The sequence below is a fragment of the Canis aureus genome, chromosome 1 (assembly GCF_053574225.1).
Source record: "Canis aureus isolate CA01 chromosome 1, VMU_Caureus_v.1.0, whole genome shotgun sequence".
NCBI classification, from domain to species: domain Eukaryota; kingdom Metazoa; phylum Chordata; class Mammalia; order Carnivora; family Canidae; genus Canis; species Canis aureus.
Window position 1 is genome coordinate 73,563,066 of NC_135611.1, and position 21,565 is coordinate 73,584,630.

Sequence of the window (21,565 nt, forward strand, 5' to 3'; positions counted from 1 at the left end):
ACATTCTCTAGCTTCAAAACCTAAATATTTCCCTCCCCATCTTTGTCCAGAGCCTCTCGGCTCTTCTGCCTGGTATTCCTTCCACCACCTGGGTACTCTTACACACACATCGATTGCTCACCATGAAATGAGACATGTTGGATTATTTGTAGCATGGCACGCAACAGGCCATACCCCAAAATGTGATACACATCCAAGTAATTAAAGGATTTTGTTATTGCAAAATTTGAGAAATCTGCACACAAGGAGAGTCCAAAAATCTAGGCAACTACTTTTCTTTCGGGGGCATGTTGACATATTCAGCAAATAATTTCCAAAACACTATGTGATGTTTGAAGTTGTTTTCTATCTAGACAATGTGTGTGGTTTGAAAATCACATTTGTGCAGCATGTTTTCTTAGACTGGCTGGTTAGGTGACCAGAAATAAAAAGCATGTCCTTAAAATTCTCTCTTCCAATGACTATTTCCCACAATCAAGGAGGTTCAGTGGATTCCAACTTTACATTTTTTTTTTTTTTTTTTTTTTGCTCTAACGCCCTGTGTGGCCTTGCTCAGCTTAAATTTGAACCCAGTTCAAAAAAGCACAAGTCCAGGAAAGCATTGTGCAAGAGCCATGTTTATGCTGCGTTGTACATTCTTAGCAATACTAGCCATTTCATCCATAAACATCAATCTAAATTTTATGAGATTACCAATCAACATATCAACAAATATGACAAATTGAAAGGCAAAAATCAAGAAAATACTAAATAAAGAAATGCTTCCCAAAAAGTTTATGTAAGACAATGAGCATAATGCATTGATCAACTGAGTGAAGCAGACATTTGTGGAGTGTCTACTTTGTGCATTTCACTGTTTCTAGGTACTCAGAGGAAGAGAAAAGTGAGCAAGACTCTCAGTCCTTACTCAGAAAAATCATTTTGTCCTACTGAGGGCTTTGTTCTTCCCAAGACTTTATCACATTCAACTTCAAATGATCAATAAGAAAATCACTGCATGGTCTCTATCCAAGGATATAAAGAAATTTACCTTGGAGAGCATAGTACAACTTATGAACTGATTAATTCTGTTCCAAATGGATCCTTTTTTAAAAAAAATATTTTATTTATTTATTGGAGAGAGAGAGGGAGAGAGAGAGAGAGTGAGAGTGTACAAGCTGGGGGAGGGCCAGAGGGAGAGTGAGAAGCAGGCTCCCCGCTGAGCAGGGAGTCCCTATATGGTCCCTTGAGCCCAGGACCCTGAGATCATGACTTGAGTTGAAGGCAGGCATCTAACTGACTGAGCCACCCAGGTGCCCCTGTTCCAAATGATCTTATTAAGTTTTAAAGATGGGTAAAAGAAGTATAGTTCTGTTAAGTGATTCCTCAAATTTCCTTATTTCCTTATATTTATCAGTGAGACTTTTATCACTGATAAAAGTGAATGCTTATTGAATAGTTACTATGTGTCTGGCACTGACCAAACTCTAAGCATTTTACATGTGATAACTTTTTTTAGTTCCCAGAATAGCCTTTGAGATCAGGTTCCAGTTATCTATTGCTATGTAGCTAACCAACTTAAACTCAGTGGCACGAAAGAACGACTATTTCTCTGTGCTTACAGATTCTGTGGATCAGGAAATCAGACACGGATGACTTGTTTCTACTCCACAGTGCCTGAGACCTCACTCATCTGGGAAGATTAAACAGCTGGAGGTGTCCTGAGTAACTAGCTAAGGGCTGGAATCACCTGGATGCTTCTTCCCATATCACGCAGGTCTGCCACCTGGTGGGATGATTTGAAGGTTGGATCCAGGCACAACTGTGGATTGGGGCACCTATACTTGTGTGATGTCTCCACGTAGCTTGGGGATCCTCACAACATGGCAAAGTTCTTGAACTTCTTCCAAGGCAGCTCTGGATTCTAAGAGCAAATGTTCTGCTGAGCAAGGCAGAAATTGGATCACTTTATATGACCTAGGCATAGGACCATTGCTTCCCCCTAGTCTATGGCTGGCAGCACCTGTAGCCTGTTAGATCCTCCTGGGTACCCAGCAATGTAATCCACAGTCCTTGTTTCTTTCCATTCTCTTCTCAAATTCTCCTTCAATTCACTCTGATCAAGTTTCATCTGCAATTCTTCTCATTAAGGTCACTAAATGACCAAAATCTTGCTCTACCTAATGGTCACTTCTCAGCCCTCATCTCATCTAATCTTACAGCACCATGAGACATGATTAATTGTTCCTTCTTTTTTTTTTTTCCGTTTGGCTTCACACTTTCTTGTTCCCCATCATACTTCTTCTTTGTTCCTTCTCTCTCTAAACTCATTCCTTTAGGGGAGCTCATCTAGTGCCTGTTTCAAATTCCATCTCCTGATTTGACATGTTCAGTGCCAGTCTTTTCTATGTGTGTATATTCACTTGATTGTTCAATGAGCATCACAGATTTCACTCGTCCCAGGAGCACTTCTGACACTTCCTATCCCCCAAACCTCGTCAGGTTCAGTCAGAAAAATCAGCATAGAGTACGGAACACTCCAAAAGAGATGGGAGGAGGAAGAAATGTTGGCCTCCTCAACACTGTGCTTTAGCATTGGTGAGACCTGGTAAAGCCATAAGGCATAAATGGAACCATGAGTGTTGTTTATGTAGAACAGCTCCATGACTCACTTCCACAAAGTACCAGTCCTCATTGAGCTTGTTACTGTCTTTCCAGGACACTTCCTTACACACAATGTAAAATGGATATTTTATTCAAAAGCATCTTCTTGAAATTGATTCCATGTCCATAGAAAAGGGAGATGGAGGGGGTCATGAAAGACACAGAGGGATAAAAGGGGACCAGCTAAGTGACCCCAGACCATGATTTTACCCTATAATCCAGACTTAGATGTAATAAAAGAATATAGTGTCCATCTCATGGTCTTAGCAACTGAAATAGAGACTGGCCCCACTGGAAACAGAACTGGACCAAACAATGGGCAGTGAGTTCCCTCTACACATCTTTCAGGGAGGTGTATGCTTATCCTCTGAGGACCACAGGGTCTCCTTCAGCTGTTTCTCTCCGCTCCCCTTTCTAGCTAAGCTTGTCCTGTTTACACATGGCCCACTATGTCAGTCAACCTTTAATCAGCCCCCAAAGAGAAAAAGCTGATTGGTTGCTAGACACCCATGGGTGGGCTGACCTTGAGTCCAATGCATCCATCTTCTAGCAGTGAGAGTGGGACCACCTGGGCTGGCAGGATCTGTGAACTGCTGGGGCATTTCCCAGCAAAAGGGACTATTTTCTAGTAAATTATAACCCATTGCAGATTGTGTAATTGCAAATAGCAAAGAAGAAAGTTCATGTTTTTCTGATAAACACTCCCTGAGAGTAACCTTACACATGATGATTAGTGGAAATTAAAGAAATAGGAATCAAATACACTGGAATGAAAACAGTGAGGTAAGGGAGGAGGTGGAGGGAAGGCAGGATTGAAATGAAAAGAGGAGAAAAGAAAACGTGGGGCTCAGGAGAAAAAGAACAGAGTTCACCACCAACTGTCTCATAGGTATGCACATGGAGACCAGTAAACCAGTAGGGAAAGAATGAATCAGGTTTTTAGAGAAACAAAAATGCAAAGTGGGGGCGGGGGGGAAATTAGTTGGATTGCAGCCAGTTTCCAGCTCCAGACATCTGGAGCCAAGACAAGGAAAGGTGAGGGCGAGCTGTCCTTCGCTGCCACTCTTGCCTCCAGAGGAGCCAGTGACTGGGGATATTTACATTAAATTAACGCGGCTGGCTATGGCTGTGCTCAGCACTTGGATACGCGGTTAAATAATCACTGTGGTTTGGCTGCTGGTTTCTTTACTGTGGTTAAATAATTGGTGTTGTCTTGGTTGCTAGCTACTTGAAAAATGTATATGTGCACTTGTTTCTCTTTTTTTCTTTCTCTTGAGCAATTTTGACAAGCCCTTGGCAGAAAAGTAGCTGACCTGCTTTTAAAGGGATGCTTTTTCCCTTTGTCATTTTCGCTTCCCCTAAATGCTGTTCAAAGACTGGAGGATCCTAAGGACTTTTCTTTCTGGAATCTAGGCAAAGCACTCTGTGTTAGGAAGGAATTCAGTTCACTTCTTTTGTTTGTGGACTAGAGATAAGACTGAGCCTAAGGGCATCTGTGGTTTTCCAGAAAGGCGCCCCCCTTCTTCCAACGAACATAGAGGTTCTAGAGGTTCTCGGATCCACCAAAAGAGGTTCTAGAGGCTCTCGGATCCACCAAAAGAACAGGGAAAGATCATTATGGTGAGCACTGGATAAAACAACCCTGTGCCCAGGCATTTGCCCATATACTTTTCATTGGTAGACCTTTAAAATCTAGAAAGGTTCTTGACACGTAGTAGGTGCTCCCCATCTGATCCACGATAGTAACAATGAATATTAATAATTTAGGATTGCATGACTTCTATTCCAAAAGGTTGCTTCATTAGTCATTTTGTTGGTGTATTTAATAATTGTCCAACTACCAAAAACTGCTCTGACCTGAGACCACAGAAGACCCTCTCTTCTCCAGATGGCTCTGTTCTTCCATGTCTTCAAACCTACCTCCGACTCCAGGCAAACAATGATCAGGGCAATTAATCTTCTTTCAGCAACAAACTGACTGAGATAGCTAGCTGGGTCAGAGCACAAGTCCAGGGACAGGCCTCCACCTGACATGCCCAACAAATACCAATTATGTATGTATATAAATAATGGATAAAGGCAACCTTTAACAGCTCCTCAAAAACCCACAAGGTTCTCAGGGCTCTGTACGAGGAGGAGCCCAATGCTTTCAGTTTGAACTCAGATACAGAGAGGAAACTGGTGTCTTGGAGTGAGGAGGTGGTGAGGTAAGAGCAAAGTTGATTTTCTCAAAAATATCTTAGCAATATCATGACAATTCATCTCTAACAGAAGTCCAAAACATACATCTTATATCAATTACTCAGTGGGCACTCAGATACAAAATTTTGAGTTTTGTTTTTTTTCCCTGCTCTGTCTTGAGGTGGGATGAGGGGAGAGGGAAAGAGAAGTTTCAGAGATTTTAAAAGGATTTGGGGAGGATGCTTCAGAATTTGTTGCTTTTGCCATTTTAGGAAGAAGTCTTTCCCTTTACAAAAGATACTCTTTAGAACTTTTTTTTTTTTGACAGCTATTGATCAAGTGGAGGAAAGCTTTCACAAAAGGCAAACCTTTAAGCCATCATGTTGGTACTGGGCTGGGCGTTATGGAAGCAAGATGAGCTGATAGCCAAGGGTGACCACCTTGGCAGATGGCTTTCTGGGTGTTCTCACTTATTAGGCGGGTGATGTTGGATCACTTAGCCTTTTTGAACTTAAATGTCTTCAATCTTTACCTTGTTAATTTTCTGAAAACTTAATAATGTATGTCTTACACACAATAAGAGAAATTAAAATGAAAGCTGCAATGAGATATAATTTTCATCTATCAGATTGGCAAAGATCCAGAAGTTCAATAACATGTGTCAGTGAAAATGTGAGAAGACAAACACTCCCGTATGCTGGCACAGTGTTGAGGAAGAATAATTGATCCATCACAATTCAGAATGAACCTCCTCTTGGACTCAGTAATTCCACTTCTAAAAATGTATCCTCTACTTGTATTAAAATACTAATAAAATGACAAATGTGTAAGGTGGTTCACTGCCACATTAAAATAACAGACTGGAATTTAAATGTTCTTAAATAAGGAACTGGTTAAATAATGTATGGAGCATCTCAAAACGGAATACTCTACACTCACCAAAAAGATAAGCAATATGTCAGCACTTTATGAAGTGATATGGAACAATGTCTAAAACATACTTTTAAGTGAAAAAACAAGGCAAAAGATCATTGTTTAAAACATATATTTACACATATATGCAATATTTCTGAGAATGCATACACAAAATTGATCAGGGTGGTTGAGGGAAGCAGGTGCTCAGATGCAAAGATGAGTGAGGGCTTTCCATATGCCATGTGCTTTTTAAAACCTTGTATGTTTTGGAGGCACCTGGGTGGCTCAGTCAGTTGAGTGTCTGTGTTTGGTTCAAGCTGTGATCCCGGGGCCCTAGGATTGAGCCCCACATCTTGCCAGCAGCGGGCTTCCTGCCCAGTGGGGAGTCTGCTTCTCCTTCTCCCTCTCCCTCTCTTTCTGCTTGCCATTCCCCCTGCTTGTGCTTTCACTCTCTCTCTTTCAAAAATAAAATAAATAAAATAAAATAAAATAAAATAAAATAAAAATTAATAAAATAAACCATAATAAAACCTTGTATGTTTTATACTATATGCATATATTGTCTACGCAGAAAAATACATTTAAAAAATTTTAATAGGGGCACCTGGGTGGCTCAGTCAGTTAAGCATCTGCCTTCAGCTCAGGTCATGATCTCAGGGTCCTCGGATCGAGCCTCACCTCAGACTCCCTGCTCAGCGGAGAGCCTGCTTCTCCCTCTCCTTCTGCTGTTCCTCCTGCTTGTGCTCTCTTGCTCTCTCTGTCAAATAAATAAATAAAATCTTTTTAAAAAATTCTTTCAAGTAAAATTAATTAGAAAGCAAACAAACAAACAAAAAAGTGAAAGGGGCATTGGTAATTAAATGCATGCCCATGTATGAAGCAAAGGTATGGAGTATAATGCCACCTATCACAAAGATCTCTAATCAGAAGAACATTGGCACAAAGTGCTGATCCAGACAAGAACTCAATAAAATTTCTGGGATGGATAACTGGACTAAATGAATGTTTATGTCAGTATAAATCATTAATCATTTGGGGAGATGTTTACAACTTTTGGATTCAAATCACACGGATGGCCTCACTTTATTTTTTCCATGGATAGAAAAGAAATTCTTAATGTGGACACTTTAAGTGATGAAGCTATAAATGAAAGGATTTGCCTTGAGATGCCTCCTAGGTTAAAACAGAGTGCTTCCAGGAGGGTTTCAGGAGAGTGAAACTCTGTGTGACACCACCATGGTAATACATGGTAAATAGATTACCTGGCAAAAATAAATAAATAAATAAATAAATAAATAAATAAATAAATAAATAATAAATACATGCATGCATTTATCAATCCCCCGGAATGTACAACACAAAGAGGGAATCCCAAAGTAAACTAAGGGCTTTAGTTAGTAGTATATATAGTAACATTGGTTCATCGATCATAACAAATGTACTACGGTAATAAAAGATGTAAATAACACCTCAAACTGAGCCTAAGGAAGGGGAGAAGGGATATGGGGAGATTCTGTACTTTCCAATCAATTTTTCTGTAAATCTAAAAGTTTTCTTAAAAATAAACTATATTAGTAACAGAAAAGAAAGGAGAAAGAGAAAGCAAGCAAGCAAGAGAAAAATAAATAAAATAGTGAAAAATAAAGCAAGAGAGAAAGGAAGAAAAGGAAAAAAGGAAGGAAGGAAGAAAAGAACAAAGTTGGAAGACTTTTTAAAAGGCTTCAGCTTTCTGGCACATACAGCAGGCACTAGTAAATATCTATTGGCTTCAACTGAATGAAATTCAGTGAGAAATGAGCAGGTGAATGTGAAAGCAGATTTAAAATGCAAGAAGAGTGTGAACTCATTAGTGATGTGTTTGGTAAAGTCCTGGGATACTTGTTTCATTAAAAAGAATTAGATGGCTGTAAGCTTGATCATAGATTTCAAGACACTTTATGACAAATTATATATTTTCAACAATAAAGATGTAAACAATTCTAATGCGTGTCCCCCCAAATTGCTTGAGAAACATTAACCACAGACTCACAAATCATACTAGTTCATTGATAGAGATATTTTTCTCATTGTGACAGGTTTTTTTTTTTGAAGCTTATGATCTTTATATAGATCCTTACAAGGTTTTTAAAAAGCTGATTAAGATAACTCATAAATTCTCTTACAAATTATTAATTTTTTTAGAGAACAGTTCATATATAGATTTATAAAATAATTATGAAAAAAGCTTCTTCCTGATTTCAATAGTGAAAAAAAACAGATTTTGAAACAAGGCCTGGCTTTGAAACATTTTGTAACACCCCTTGTAGAACTGGCCCCAATTATTTTTGAACTTAAGGTGTAATGTGCAAATGCATACAAAATGCTATCTGCAAAAATGCAGCTTTTTTGTAGAAAGTTGTACTTCCAGCTACAAGCCATGGAGGTGGAGAGTGTGCCTCAAGTGGTCTGTATAGAACTTGCTATTTGAGCTTTTGATCTCTGTTTCATTAATATCTCTTTTTCAGAGAGTGTGAAAGTCAAGTTTCCTGAGAATCGGAGCTCCCACTGATTTTGTGGGATTTCCTCTTGTTATTAGATGTTGAAATGCAGCCAGGAGCTTGATCTCTGGAGTCCCAAAGCCATGGTGCGGTGCACGTTGTTTGGCCTCTTGGAGAACAGCTGCTCTGTCTCCTCTGAGCTTGTCAGGAGGGGCTGGGCTGTGCTCTCAGTTTCTATCCTGGATCACTAACCACGTTCTTGGAAGAATGGGTGCATTTATATTCCTTTTCCGACAGTGGTGAACCCTTAAATTCCTGACCTAACAACTTATTTAACTTTAAAGCCAGAAAAAATGACTAGTATGGATGTATAGTGCAGAACCTTATCAATTATCTGTGGTGAAAGACCAGCTTATTGTTTGCCTTGCAGATAGATATTTTTGCAAAGCAGAATAAAAGTAAGTTACTAGAAAAAGAAAGGATACCTGCAAAACAGAAGCCCCCAATTTTTATTAGATTCAACAGACATCAAATGGACCTTCTAAGATGCTATAAAAGTATCCGAATGCTCACTCCACTTTCCCAGGGGGTACTGAGGAACAGTCCTAGGACCAGCACTCACCTGCAGAACAGGCTGGTGGAGCCCTGGTACATAGGATGCATGACAGTCTGGGTCTCCCTTCCCTCCCTACCTCCTTCCCCCTGCTCCTGACCCAGACTCAGTGGGGTTCCAGGGCTTTGCCTAGACCTTCTTGGGGAAAAAAAAGTAATTATTTCTACTGCAACCACTAGAAAATACATAACATTCACATTTTTAGCTACACTAGTGGGTGCTCAAGTGGTATCTCATTGTTTTCTCATTTTCCTCCATCTGACTGCTAGTTAATTTAAACATCTTTTCACTTGCCTGTTGCCATTTGGATTTACAGCCCTGTGAATTATCTATTTACATCTTCCCTCATATTCCCTTAGATGATCTTTTTCATAGTTTTTAAGAGCTCTTTGCTTATTACAAAATTAGTCTTTTGTCTTTTACCATAGAGATATTCTTGCCCTATCTGTGTGTCTCTTAACTGTGTCTCTAGTATCTTCTCCTTTGGTCTTACTTTTTTATGTAGTCTAATATGTACGTCTTTCTTCCACATCTTCTGATTTTCCAGTCTTGATTATAAAAGTCTTCCTAAATTTCATAGTATATATGCCATAGCTATAATTTTCTTATTTATTTGCTTTATAGGTAAATTTTTATCTGTAATTTATTTTTACATTTCTTTCTAAACAGGTGACCAGATTTGCCAGTATCATTTATTGAAGAGACTTTACCTTTCCTAGTGATCAAGCCATAACCTTTGTGAGGTTAATATATGACAAAGGTGATGATTAATTAGCCTTAATAATTCAATCAATGTGGGAATATCATTTTACACTTAAAAAATTCAGAACTATATCATATTCTTTACCCTTTCAGGGCCTTTGTTCCCTTTTCTTTTCTTTTTCTTTTTTTTTTTTTTCTTTATTTTCCCCATTCCCTTTTCTACAGTATAACTGATGTGGACTAGTTCTGACATAACCAATTTAGAAAACAAAAAGTTCTGATTTTTCATTCATTCGACCCATCAGATATTTTATGGACTGTGATAGGAGATATGTGTCACTTGGGTGGGGATATAAAGAGAAAGGAAGAGTCCAGGTGGATCTCCAGCCCAAACAGTTGGATATGATGGAAATGGTGTGATTATCTATTGTAACATAATAAATCATCTCAAAACTTAGTGGTCTAAAACAACTTTCTTGGTTATTTCTCATGGTTCTTTGAGCTGACTGGGCTTAGCTGTACTATTATCATATGGAGCAAGAGCAGCACCGGTCAGGTGAGGAAAGTGTCTAGGATATGGAATTTAGAAGGTACTCATTCTTGAGGTCCCTGCAGCCCCACAACATCCAGAGTGAGTGTTCCTTAAATGTTATGCCTCGATGCCTCATTCACTTCACCCCACGTGACCCTGATCTTAGGTTGGGGTTTTCTTCATGTGCTTTTGTCAGATGGAGGTTGAGCTGGAGTCATCAAGGTTCCACTGGGCTGGATAGACATCCAAGATGGCTTCTCCATTCGTGTTTCTGGTGCCTTCTTTATTTACATGGCTGAATAAGCTGGAAGCTGACCAGCATCTCTTTCTCTCCTCACATATCCTCTTCACATGGCCAGCTTGGCTTTCCACACACCCTGGCAGTCTCAGATTTCTTATAACGTAGTTCAGATTTCTTAAATGGTGTTTTGCTTCTCCAAAGTGAACATTCCAAGAGGCCCAGGTGGAAGTTGCACTGCTTCTTGTGACCTAACCTGCAAGCCCCAGAATGTAAGTCACTATCCTTGTATTCATTGTATTCTGTTGGTCAAAGTCACTAAGGTCTACCCAAGATTTACAGGGAAGGACATGAGATTGCCTCTTGATCTGAGGAACATGGAAATAAAGGGAGGAAGAAAATTGATATGGAGATCAATTTTGAAGAATGTCTACCACAGAAAGGGAAAAAACAGGTCTGGATGTGGAAAGTCAGAAGTGCTCCTACAGCAAGTTAACTTTACAATGCTCATTGAACAACCAAATGAATTTTAGGTCCAGAAATCAGAAAAAGAGTGGGATTGAATATTTCAAATCAGGAGATACAGTTTAGAATCTAGGCACTGGATGAGATCACCTAAGGAGTGAGTTTAGAGAGAGAAGAAGCCACCAAGGAGTTACAATGGGGAAAACAGGAGTACGAAGCCAATGAAGATGCACTCTGTAAAGAAGAGGTGATCAGCAGTGCCACGTGAGGCTATGAGGTCAGCTAAGATGAGAACAGGAGACGTTACCATTGGGTAGAGCAAGATTTTGGTTACTAGTGACCTTGATGAGAAAAATGGTGGGATAAAACTTAATGATAGTGAATTGAAGAAAGAGTGGAAAAGCCAAGTGAAAGTAAGTTTTTCAAGGAATTTTCATAGAAATAGAATCACGAGTGAGTGGGCACTTGCATTCTAGGAAGAGTTTTGTTTTGTTTTGCTGTTTTAAGATCAGAGAAAGTATAACCAATTTTAGGTGGCTGGGAATGAACTTTATGGTAGGAAGGGAGCTAAGGCTGCAGGGGGAGAAGCAATTGCAAAGCAAAGTCTTGAGTAGGTGAGAGGTGACGGGACTGAAACAAGTCAATAGGGAAGACAGGAGGTATTGGTCAGTGAAATAATGGTGGAATTAGAAATTCTGAGTTAGAGATTTTTCGGGTGACACCGTTGTGTTAATGCCTAGGTCTAGGGTAAGATGACGAGTAGGTAGCTGGAGATGAGGAAGCCAAGGACTAAATAGGAGGCTAAGACTGCCATGAATGATAGAGTAGTCTGGAGAGAAGCATGTGAGCCAGACACTGAAACTGTGAGGAAGGAGCCGTCTGAGAGAAGTAAGCCTGAATGCTCAAAGGCATGTGGTGGCCCGGACTACGTCGTCGACAGAGCTGAGGTAGAACTACATTTCCCAGAATTCCCCCAAAACATAGTTCCATGTTAGTGTTGGTCACAAGGCAAATTTTGCACCAGATTTGGAAGGAGGAAGTGAGGCAATAGCCACGTTATTTTTATCCTGTGCACCAAGCACTGTGGCAGCTTTCACCGTCATTGCAGATTTGAAGCTCCCTTTGGTGGGCGTTTGCCCTCACCTTGATTTGAACTTCCTCATGTCTCTCCAGCCCTCCTGCTTCGCTCCTCCACACCCCAGACAAAGTGCATGTCAGCTCCACAGTGAAGGGCACCCACTTCCGCTGTGGGTCACCCCATGTGTCATCAAGGTTGGAAGTGATGAGGGAGACACCAGTTCCAGTTCATCCCCACTGGCTCCAGTTTTCCTCATGAGCTCCAGTTTGCCCCAGCGTTCCTTCTCAGCTCCACAGCAGATGGAAAAGGAACAGACTGCACCACCTTGCCCTCCCAGCTCCTGCAGTTGTGGTTGGCTACCGCTCCATAAGAAATCCTTCATGTGTCTCACTCAGAGACTCTTCTGGTCAAGCTCTGGCCAAGACAGCATCCACTGTAAGCGACAGACGTACTTCTCTCCTCTGCACCCGGAGGGGTACTGGTTGTTTACCATCCTTGAGAGGATTGAGAAAACTGCCACTCAACTCATTTTCTGTCTTCGCTGGTTCCCGTGAGCAATCTTGGTTGAGAAGGGTGATAAAGAGTCAGTAGGTGGCTCTTGGAAGAGCTAACAGAATGCTGCTAGTCAAGGAAGTTAGAGATGTTCCCAGGGAGGAGGGAAGAGATGTTTGGAGGTGGGAACAAGGGAAGAGCCATAGGTCTATGTACTTCACTTCAGCGTCTGGTGGGCCGTGGGCTGTGGAAGAAAACTCATTCAGGCCTTGAATCTGTAGAGTGGAAGCGGTGCCAGGAGGTTAAGCCACCCAGCTCCCCCTTCCCCTGCCATACACACCCCAGCTTTATGACATGTAATTGACAAATAACGTTGTATACATTTAAAGTGTACAAAGTGACCAATTCGATAAACATCTATTGCGCAATGTGTACAATAAGGGTAGTTAACACAACCCTCACCTCATATAATTACCATTTGGTTGCTATTATTAGGGCTAGAAGATAAAAGCTTTACTTTTATAGCAACTTTCAAGTATTTAACACAGTATTATTAACTACAGTCACCATGCTGCCCCTTAGATCCCCAGAACTTACTCATCCTGTAACTGAAAGTTTGCCGCCTCTGACCAACGACTCCCCTTTACCCACCCCTCAGGTCCTGGAAACCACCATCCATACTGTTGCTATGAATCTGCTTTTTTAAGACTCCACATATAAGTGACATACAGGATTTGTCTTTCTCTGTCTGATTTACTTCACTTGGCATAATCCCTTCAAGGCATTATTTGCATTCGTGTTGATGCAAACAGCAAGATTTCCTTCTTTTTTTGCAGCTGAGTAATATTCATATATATTTATATTTATTCTCTTTATTCATTCTTTGTCCATCAATGGATACTTAGGCTCTTTCCATACCTTGGCCATTGTAAATAATCCTGCAATGAACATGGGGTGCAGGTCTCTCTTTGAGATACTGATTTTATTTCTTTTGATTATATGCCCAGAAATAAGATTGCTGCATCATAAGGTAGTTGTACTTTTAATTTTTTGAGGAACCTCCTTTCTGTTTTCCACAGTGGCTAAGCCAATTTATATTTCCACCATCTGTGCATGATGTTTCCCTTTTGTCCACACCCTCACCAGCATTTGTTACTTTTTTTTTTTTTAATGATAGCCATCCTAACAGGTGTGAGGCGTGAGTTCATCTTGGTTTTAATTTACTTTTCCCTGATCAGTGATGTTGAGCACCTTTTCACATATTTGTTGACCATTTGTATGTCTTCTTTGGAAAATGACTATTCTCATCATCTGTCATTTATATGTGTATTTTTGCATATACATGTAGTTTGCAAATATTTTCTCCTATTCCATAACCTTCAGCCAGGTCTTAGAGCAAGAAGGTGAAGATCCAGCCCAACCCCCCAACAACAACAACAAAAAACCCAGCCCAGAAAGTAGGTTGAGGATATGAGAGATTTGGTGAGAAAAGACTGAGAGCTCCAGTGGAACTGGTGTATTTTCAGGTGAAGGGTTGCTCATGATGACAATTAAGTCAGTTTAAGAGATGTGCAGAGTAATATGGGGATTAGTGGCTGGGTGATGAGGGATGCCTTGGAAGTCTGGTGGTTATTAATGAAAACCTGGATGTGAGACACAGTGGTATCCATGGTGGGGGCAAGGAACTTCTGGAAGAGGGGGTTCGTTCTCCTAGCTCATCTGAACCTCCTTCTCAGGCTTGGTCTATGAAGCAGCTGGTTGCTCCACCGCTCTGGAGTGCCATGAGACTGGGGTGGAGGTGTCCCCAGAGCATGCAATATTCTTGGGACTCCCTTAAATCTCACTGAGAGCTGAATTAAGATCAGGTTGGGCAAGTTCATATGGACCTCTAGAGTAGTGGTTCTCAGAGTTTGGTCCCCAGACAAGTGGCAGCAGCAGCAGCAGCAACAGCCCCTAAGAACTTGTTAGCAATGCAGATTCTCAGGCCCCAGGAGCCCTACTGAATGAAGCAGGAATTCCAGAAGCAGGCTCAGTTGTCTGGGTTTTAACAAGGCTAACCCGCAAGTCTCACCGCTCACTAAGATTTGGGACTCACCCTTCTAAAGGAATTCAACACACATTAGTTTAAAAATGCAGCTGAATGTTGAGTTTGTCCTTAGAAGCCTAAAATCACAGAGCACTAAAGATGAAAAGGCTTGATTTCAAGAGTCTAATCTGGCTTTGCACCCTACATGTGAAAGATCCGAGTCTTGGAGGAAGAGTGTGACTCGTCCAAGCCCTCCTGGCAGGACTGAGAAAACTCCAAATAATAACACACCCAGAGCCTGGGAAATAACTTGTTGCCATGGGCCACACAGTTGCAGCTTTTCTATTTAAAAAGACAAAACGAAACAAACATACACGCACACATAAAACAAAACAAACAAAAACAAAAGCAAAAAAACAAAAACAAAACCAAAAAACCCCACAGAGACAGATAGCTCTTGGGCTTGATCTTGTGCTTTCAACTCAAGTCAAGGCAATGTGGTCTATCTTACCTCAGCCTGTTTCTCTTAAAGTCGTATTTATTTTTTATCTTGGGGGCTTGCAGAGGTGCAGCCTCCTAAGGCAGACAGCCCCGAGCAATGCAGCAATCTCCCCAGAAAAGGGAGGCCTTTTTTTTTTTTTTCTTTTCATCCTGATAAATCTTCCTACGCTGAGGCTCTGCTCTGACTTTTGCCATTTCGAATTCGCTGGGCCTCCGGGGAGAGATGGACAGCCGAACGCCGCGCTCACTGGAGCCCCGGCCGCCTCTGCTTAGCCTTGATTTTTGTGACAGATGGAGTTGATAGTCTCTCCACGGAAAGGGGAGGAAAAAAGCGCCAGTTTTTGACAGGCCGCAGAAGCCCGGTGCCTCTGGCGGTCGAAGGCTGCGTTGCGCCACAATTAAGGTAGTTTGCAAACTCCCGCGCCTGGATGGCCCGGGCTGCTCCACCGGGCGGCTTCCCTTAACCGAGGGAGGGACTGAAACACACACTTTCATAAAAACCTCGGTGCGTGCCAATTTACCCCCTTCCTTTATGTTCTGACTGCGGCCATATGGTGCTGCTCAACATTCCTCATGATTTTTAATGCTGTAATTATTTTTTCATCGCCGCCCGAGTTAGAAACTTATATTCCTAAAAAATTAATCTGGTCGATTTGGGTTTATGGCTTGCAATTGACAATGATGCCTGGCTCAGGAGCCGTACCTGCCGGAGCGGCGCGGTGGGACCGTGTGCTGGGGCGGGGGCGTTGGAAAGATTTCATCGGCATCCCCCTAACGGAAGCGTGTGCCTATTTCTTGTGTGCGTTTGGGTTTTGTTTTTTACGTTTCTCAAGTTTCAAAGTCCAACATTAAATTCTCTGATCCCCCCCCGCCAAACTCCCTAGCCGCACCGCCCCCCCCCCCCCCCGCCCCAGCTGGTCCCAAAGATAGGGAACTAGAAAAACAAACTGAATTCTGAACGCAGTCGAAGGTACAGACGGGAGCCAGGGAGAATTAATAAAACTATCCAAAAAAAAAAAAAAAGGAAAAGGGAAAAAAAGACCCCAACAAAAAGGCCTGTGGCCGAGCCGGATGCAAACAGCTGCCCCTGAGCCCTGCCCGCTGATTCCGAGCGCGAGCCGGGGCTCCAGATCCGAGCCTCCTTAAGAGTAGGAGGAGCTCCCAGGCCTCTGTCAGGCTCCTTAAGCCTCTCCTTTCAAGCTCTGAATGCCTGAATGTGAGCTGCCCACCACCCTCCCCGCCCTCCCCCACTCCGCAACCCCACTCCACTCCAGCGGCTCGTAAAAAAAAAAAAAAAAAAAAAAAGTTTCAACAACAACAGCCAGGACCAATAGCATCTCGAAAAGCCGGGAAAGGGGGCCGAGCAAAGGGCGAAAGAGAGTGGAGAAAGGAGAAAGCGGGCAGGCTCGGAGCGCGCGGGGCCGGGGCCCGGCGAGCTGGAGGAGCGTTGCTAATGTTTTTGTTTGTTTGCTTTTCCATGCATGCATAATGAGGGGGCACCGCGGCACCACGCGGGGGCTCCCGGCCCACTTTTGTATTTAAAGCCTCGCAGCCAGAGAGTCCGCCGCCGGGCTCAGCGGATCCGCTCCCCGGGCCCCGTGTCACCCGAGAAGCCGCCGCCGAGGGAAGCCCGGGAGCCGCTCCCCGGCCGCGCCGAGTTTCTTGTTCTCCCAGCGCCGCCCGGAAAGGGCTCCCGGGAGCTTGGCGAGGCCGGGGTCGCCGCGGGCGGAGGGGGAGGGGACGCGGGCGTCCGGGCCGCGGGAAGGCGGGCAGCGCCCCGACGCGAGCCAGGAAGCGGCGCGATGCTAGAGCCCGCGGCGGCGGCGGCGGCGGCGGCGGCGGCGGCGGTGGCGGCGGCGGCGCAGCGCTGAGCCCGGGAGGAAGGAGCCGCCGCGGCCGCACAACGGATCTGCAGGCGCGGAGCAAAATGCACCCGCGGCGCCGCGCGGTCCCGCAGCCCCGCCGCGGCCCCGCGGCCCGCAGCCCGCCGGCGCGGCACTGAGCGCCTCCCGCCACCGCCGGGGGACGACCGGAGGGGCTCTCCGCGGCCGTGCGTTTCTGGGAGAGCCACCGCAGCCCGAGCGGGCGGACGGGCGGGCGGCCAGACCTTCTGCGAGCGGCGCGGCACCAGCGAGCGGCGCGCATGGATTTATGAAAACACTCATGCAAGAAGTTGGCAGGACTGGGGCAAACTTTTCCGCCGGCTCCGCGTCCGCCGCTGCCCGCGCCTCGTCTCCTTTCCCCTCGTCGCCCGGCGGCCGCCGCGGCCCGCGATGGTGGCAGGGCTGCTGGGCGGCGGCGGCGGGGCCCGCGCGGGGACCGTGCCGGGCGCCTGGCTGTGCCTGATGGCGCTGCTGCAGCTGCTGGGCTCGGCGCCGCGGGGCTCGGGGCTGGCGCACGGCCGCCGCCTCATCTGCTGGCAGGCGCTGCTGCAGTGCCAGGGGGAGCCGGAGTGCAGCTACGCCTACAACCAGTACGCCGAGGCGTGCGCGCCGGTGCTGGCGCAGCGCGGCGGGGGCGACGCGCCGGGGGCCGGGGCCGCCGCCGCCGCCGCCGCCGCCGCCGCCGCCTTCCCGGCTTCGGCCGCCTCGTTCTCGTCGCGCTGGCGCTGCCCGAGCCACTGCATCTCGGCGCTCATTCAGCTCAACCACACGCGCCGCGGGCCTGCCCTGGAGGACTGTGACTGCGCGCAGGACGAGAACTGCAAGTCCACCAAGCGCGCCATTGAGCCGTGCCTGCCCCGGACGAGCGGCGGCGGCGCGGGCGGCGCGGGCGCGGGCGGGGTCATGGGCTGCACCGAGGCCCGGCGGCGCTGCGACCGCGACAGCCGCTGCAACCTGGCCCTCGGCCGCTACCTGACCTACTGCGGCAAGCTCTTCAACGGGCTGCGCTGCACCGACGAGTGCCGCACGGTCATCGAGGACATGCTGGCCGTGCCCAAGGCGGCGCTGCTCAACGACTGCGTGTGCGACGGGCTGGAGCGGCCCATCTGCGAGTCGGTCAAGGAGAACATGGCCCGCCTGTGCTTCGGCGCCGAGCTGGGCAACGGCCCGGGCAGCAGCGGCTCGGACGGCGGCCTGGACGACTACTACGACGAGGACTACGAAGACGAGCCGCGCGCGGGGGGCGCGGGCGGCGAGCAGCTGCTGGACGACGACGACGGCGCCCCGCACCCGGCGCGCCCGGGCGGCGGCGCTGCAGCGGCGGGCGGCCGCGGGGACCTGCCCTACGGGCCGGGGCGCAGGAGCAGCGGCGGCGCCCGCACGGCGCTCGCCTCCATCTTGCTGCTGCTGCTCCCGCTGCTCTTCTAGCCGCCGCGGCGGGCTGCGGGAGGGCGGGCGCCGGGGGCCCCGAGGCCGGGCATCCGGGCGGCGGCTGCGATCGCTCCCCGCGGCGCCCCGAGTAGACTCTGCCGGGCGGGTCCCCCCTCGCGGCCCCCGGCGCCTCCCGCGCGTCCTCCCGCGCTCGGGACTCCTCGGACAGCCTCCCCCGCCCCCACTCCGGGCCCCGGGAACTCCCGGCGCGACCGCCCCGCGGAGGGCGGCCGGCGGGAGCTCGGGGCGCCGGGGTGCAGCGGGGGCGGGCGCGGGGGTGCAGCCGGCGGTCGTCCCGGGCTCCGAAGAAAGGAAGCCGACCTGTGGGGCCCTAACAGTGTCACGGGAGCGGGCTTGGGCAGGGGTTTGAAGGAGGATTTACATTTGCAAAAGGGGCCGTGTGTGTGTGTGTGTGTGTGTGTGTGAGTGAGTGAGTGAGTGAGCGTTTTGGCTGCGCAAGGGGAGGGGGGTGGGGGGACTGTCGGTGTCGACTTTTATTGTGGCCAGTGAGGACCTTGCAATCGTGAGTAAACGTAACCGATTCACTTGTTTACTCTTGGTCAGCGCTCAGAATTGTCTGCTTGGGCGGGGCAGGAGGACTGCGAAGGGGTTAATATGCATGAATTAGTTTTGGATAACTGCGCCCTTGACCTTAATTTCATTGCCACCGCTCTGATCTCTTAGCACATTTCTTAGGATTAAAGGTCAAAAGATGCTGATCTAAAGGGTTGCTGGTGGTGTTGAACAATGCAACTTTTTACGTAAAAGAGCTCTGCACTGCCATCTATGAAAGCCTCTTTAGGATGTTTGTCTTGTCATTTTTGTTCTTTACATCAAGAAATTGTATGTACAAATATGCGGAGAAAATATATTGCCTCTGCTTTTATCAGGGTGCTAAACCCTGGTACTTCTATATAAAGTGTATTAAAACTGGGATTTGTTACCAGTTGCTGTACGTTGTATATAGAATTTTTATAAATTGTATGCTTCAGAAATAATTTATTTTTAAAAAGAAATTAAAATTTTAAATCTGCAACCACGTTTTGCCTTTCCTCTCTGAAATGTATAGATTCCGTTTGTCACCAGGGATCCAAACCCACAATCCATTGTGAAGTGTTCTCTCTCTAGAACAGTCCTTAAATGTACAGTGTATTTTATAGATTTGAAGTTAACATTGTTATTTTCAAGAGAATTTATGGACATTGTAGAAATATATAAGTGCATTTCCAAACTGCCTTAAACATTGTATTTTTATAGACATCCTTTAAAAAAAAAAGTCCTATGTTTTAAGTAACTATGGCTTTGTGTATTTTTTATTTGTTTTATTAAAATGTGTACATCAGTAAAGAGTTTTTAAATAATGAAAATGGTGTAGTTGCTTTCCAGAGCTACATTGTGGTTTACCCAATAATGGGTAAGGAGGGGGCTGGAGGGGCCACTGGGAATCTATCAACCATCAACTGAAATTAAAATACAGCACAAGACAAGAAATGAGGGCTATTATTTCTGCCTCTAATTTAATGAACAATTAGACATGTGTAAATGAAGCAGCTAAAGATACAACCCGCGGGTCGGCATTGGTTTTTGCGTTTGCGGAGAGAACTCACAGAATTGTGTCTTCCCTACAGATTTTGGGGATAGCCCAGAGGTCTGTCTCCCCTCCCCCCTTTCCAGGGGGAGCCCCCAAGCCCCTCCTCCAAGAGTGTCCTATCTGGCTCTAGACATTCTCCTACAATCAAACAGGCCAATAACATCTGTTACCAATAGGTCTTAGGAAACCTGGCACACCGCTTCAAAGTCATTTTCACACTTCGGGTGAAAAAGTACAAAATTTTGTTACAAAACATTCAGGCCGGCAAAAGTAAACACACTGGGGAGAGGAACAATCACCAGAACTTGTAATATTGTTGTGAAGAGTTGTTTAGCAGTGGGCTGAAGGCTGGGTTCCTGCCAGAGCTACTGATCTACACTCAAACGCCCTTAGATAAATAATTACACTCTTAAGCTGTGTCGAGTGCTGATACACTTGACCTTGTAAATAGAAATGTTTGCAGTAGGAATAAACTCCGGCATTGGAAAATCTTTTAAACATTAACACAAAAGAGAGCGCTCTGTCCTCTGGGGATTTGAGTCTGAACCTCGCCAAGCTAGGCACTTGCAAGAGGGAAAAAAAGTTTATTTATCTTCTATTCCTGGTGTTTATTTAAAGCTTTTCATTTTAAACGCGGTGATTGGAAGGCGAGTCAGGAGTTTAAAAGTCACCACAAATAAACTTTGTCTGAGGGGTCGACAGATTAGCAAGATCTCGTGTCTCTTTATATGATATTAACATGTACTGAGAAAACATAACCAGATTTCTCTGCTGCCTGAAGTAATTAACAAAGCTATGCCCCCTGCCAACCCCACCCCCCCAAATCCCAACCCTCCTTTCCAGGTTGCTTTTTGCCTCTTCACTCGCTCTTTTCTCAGCTTTTATGGAGGGCTTCGAGGCACTTCTTGTCGGATCTAAAACCAAGACTGGTCCACGGGTAGGATCAGAAAGGCTGAGAGAGCTGTGTCAGGGGAGCCGAGGAGAGTGGTTGGTGTGTGGCTGCAAGCCCCAGTCACCTGAATGGTTGAGTAAACATATTGTTAAAACAAAGCTGAAAGCGTTGTTTCTTTGGGAAGTGAACAAAGAGTATTCCGAGAGACTTGTAAATGAAATCAGCCTTCTTTACAAACCTCCAGTTCGCAGTGCTCCTGTGTTCGTCCTGAAATATATTTAAATCATCTCCATCTCCTGTTATTTTAACACATTCTTGACTAAAAGTTAAGTCTTTGTCCCAGTAAAAGACCCAGTTTTCCCCAGTAAGAAGTAAAAGGCATTAGCACTAGAAAAGGCCTGATAATTAACTGGTACAATAAACTCACGACTTGATTTTACAGGGTCCTGTCAAAAGCATCTGCCTGGAATAAATCAACACAGCTCGCTGTTGGGGAGAGGGGACGCGAGGCTTTATGCTTTCTTCCTTGAAGAAAGTGAACATTGATCGGTGGCTCATTTTAATTTAAACAGTTCTATGCTAGAGCCCAGGAGCCCCCTGGTCCCTCCACAGGCCTAGTGGATTCCAGAACGGGTTGCTGAGATGCTAGAACCTTCGGTGGTGGGACTGTACGTTGCCATCTGCTCCTAGGCAGAAAGAATTTTTACAGATGTTGACATCTGTAATATCTCACGCTCTCTGGGGAACCTTTTGGAATTTGGGACATTTGAGACGGCCAGACGTCTCTTGGAGAATGCCTGGAAGTACCATTACCGAAAGAAAGAGTATCTCTGGCTTTTCCTGGAGATTCTCGAAAAGTGCCATGCTTCTCAGAAGCCTTCCAGAGTGCAAGGAGCTCCCGCTGC

General features: G+C 45.5%; 1 protein-coding gene and 2 long non-coding RNA genes across 11 annotated transcripts in view; 2 read left to right on the top strand and 1 right to left on the bottom strand.

Annotated features, from left to right (window-relative positions):
• Positions 1-15,729, bottom strand: part of LOC144317789 (uncharacterized) — a 45,126-nt gene extending 29,397 nt beyond the window's left edge. The window contains exons 1-3 of one of the 7 annotated variants that reach the window (XR_013383746.1): positions 14,874-15,729; positions 11,910-12,580; positions 6,418-6,496 (exon numbers count right to left, since the gene is read on the bottom strand). This is a non-coding gene — a long non-coding RNA (uncharacterized LOC144317789). The other 6 variants (XR_013383751.1, XR_013383749.1, XR_013383748.1 and 3 more) reach the window with 6 other exon arrangements.
• Positions 1-21,565, top strand: part of LOC144317801 (uncharacterized) — a 39,809-nt gene that overhangs the window by 12,091 nt on the left and 6,153 nt on the right. For 2 of the 3 annotated variants that reach the window (XR_013383759.1, XR_013383761.1), the window contains exon 2: positions 1,604-1,756. This is a non-coding gene — a long non-coding RNA (uncharacterized LOC144317801). Of the gene's footprint in view, positions 1-1,603; positions 1,757-5,452; positions 9,956-21,565 lie in introns of those variants that run through there. The other variant, XR_013383758.1, reaches the window with a different exon arrangement.
• On the top strand, positions 16,207-19,544 carry GAS1 (growth arrest specific 1). Its single transcript, XM_077904682.1, has one exon. It carries the CDS (start codon positions 17,137-17,139, stop codon positions 18,172-18,174), a length of 1,038 nt encoding a protein of 345 aa, XP_077760808.1. The 5' UTR covers positions 16,207-17,136; the 3' UTR covers positions 18,175-19,544.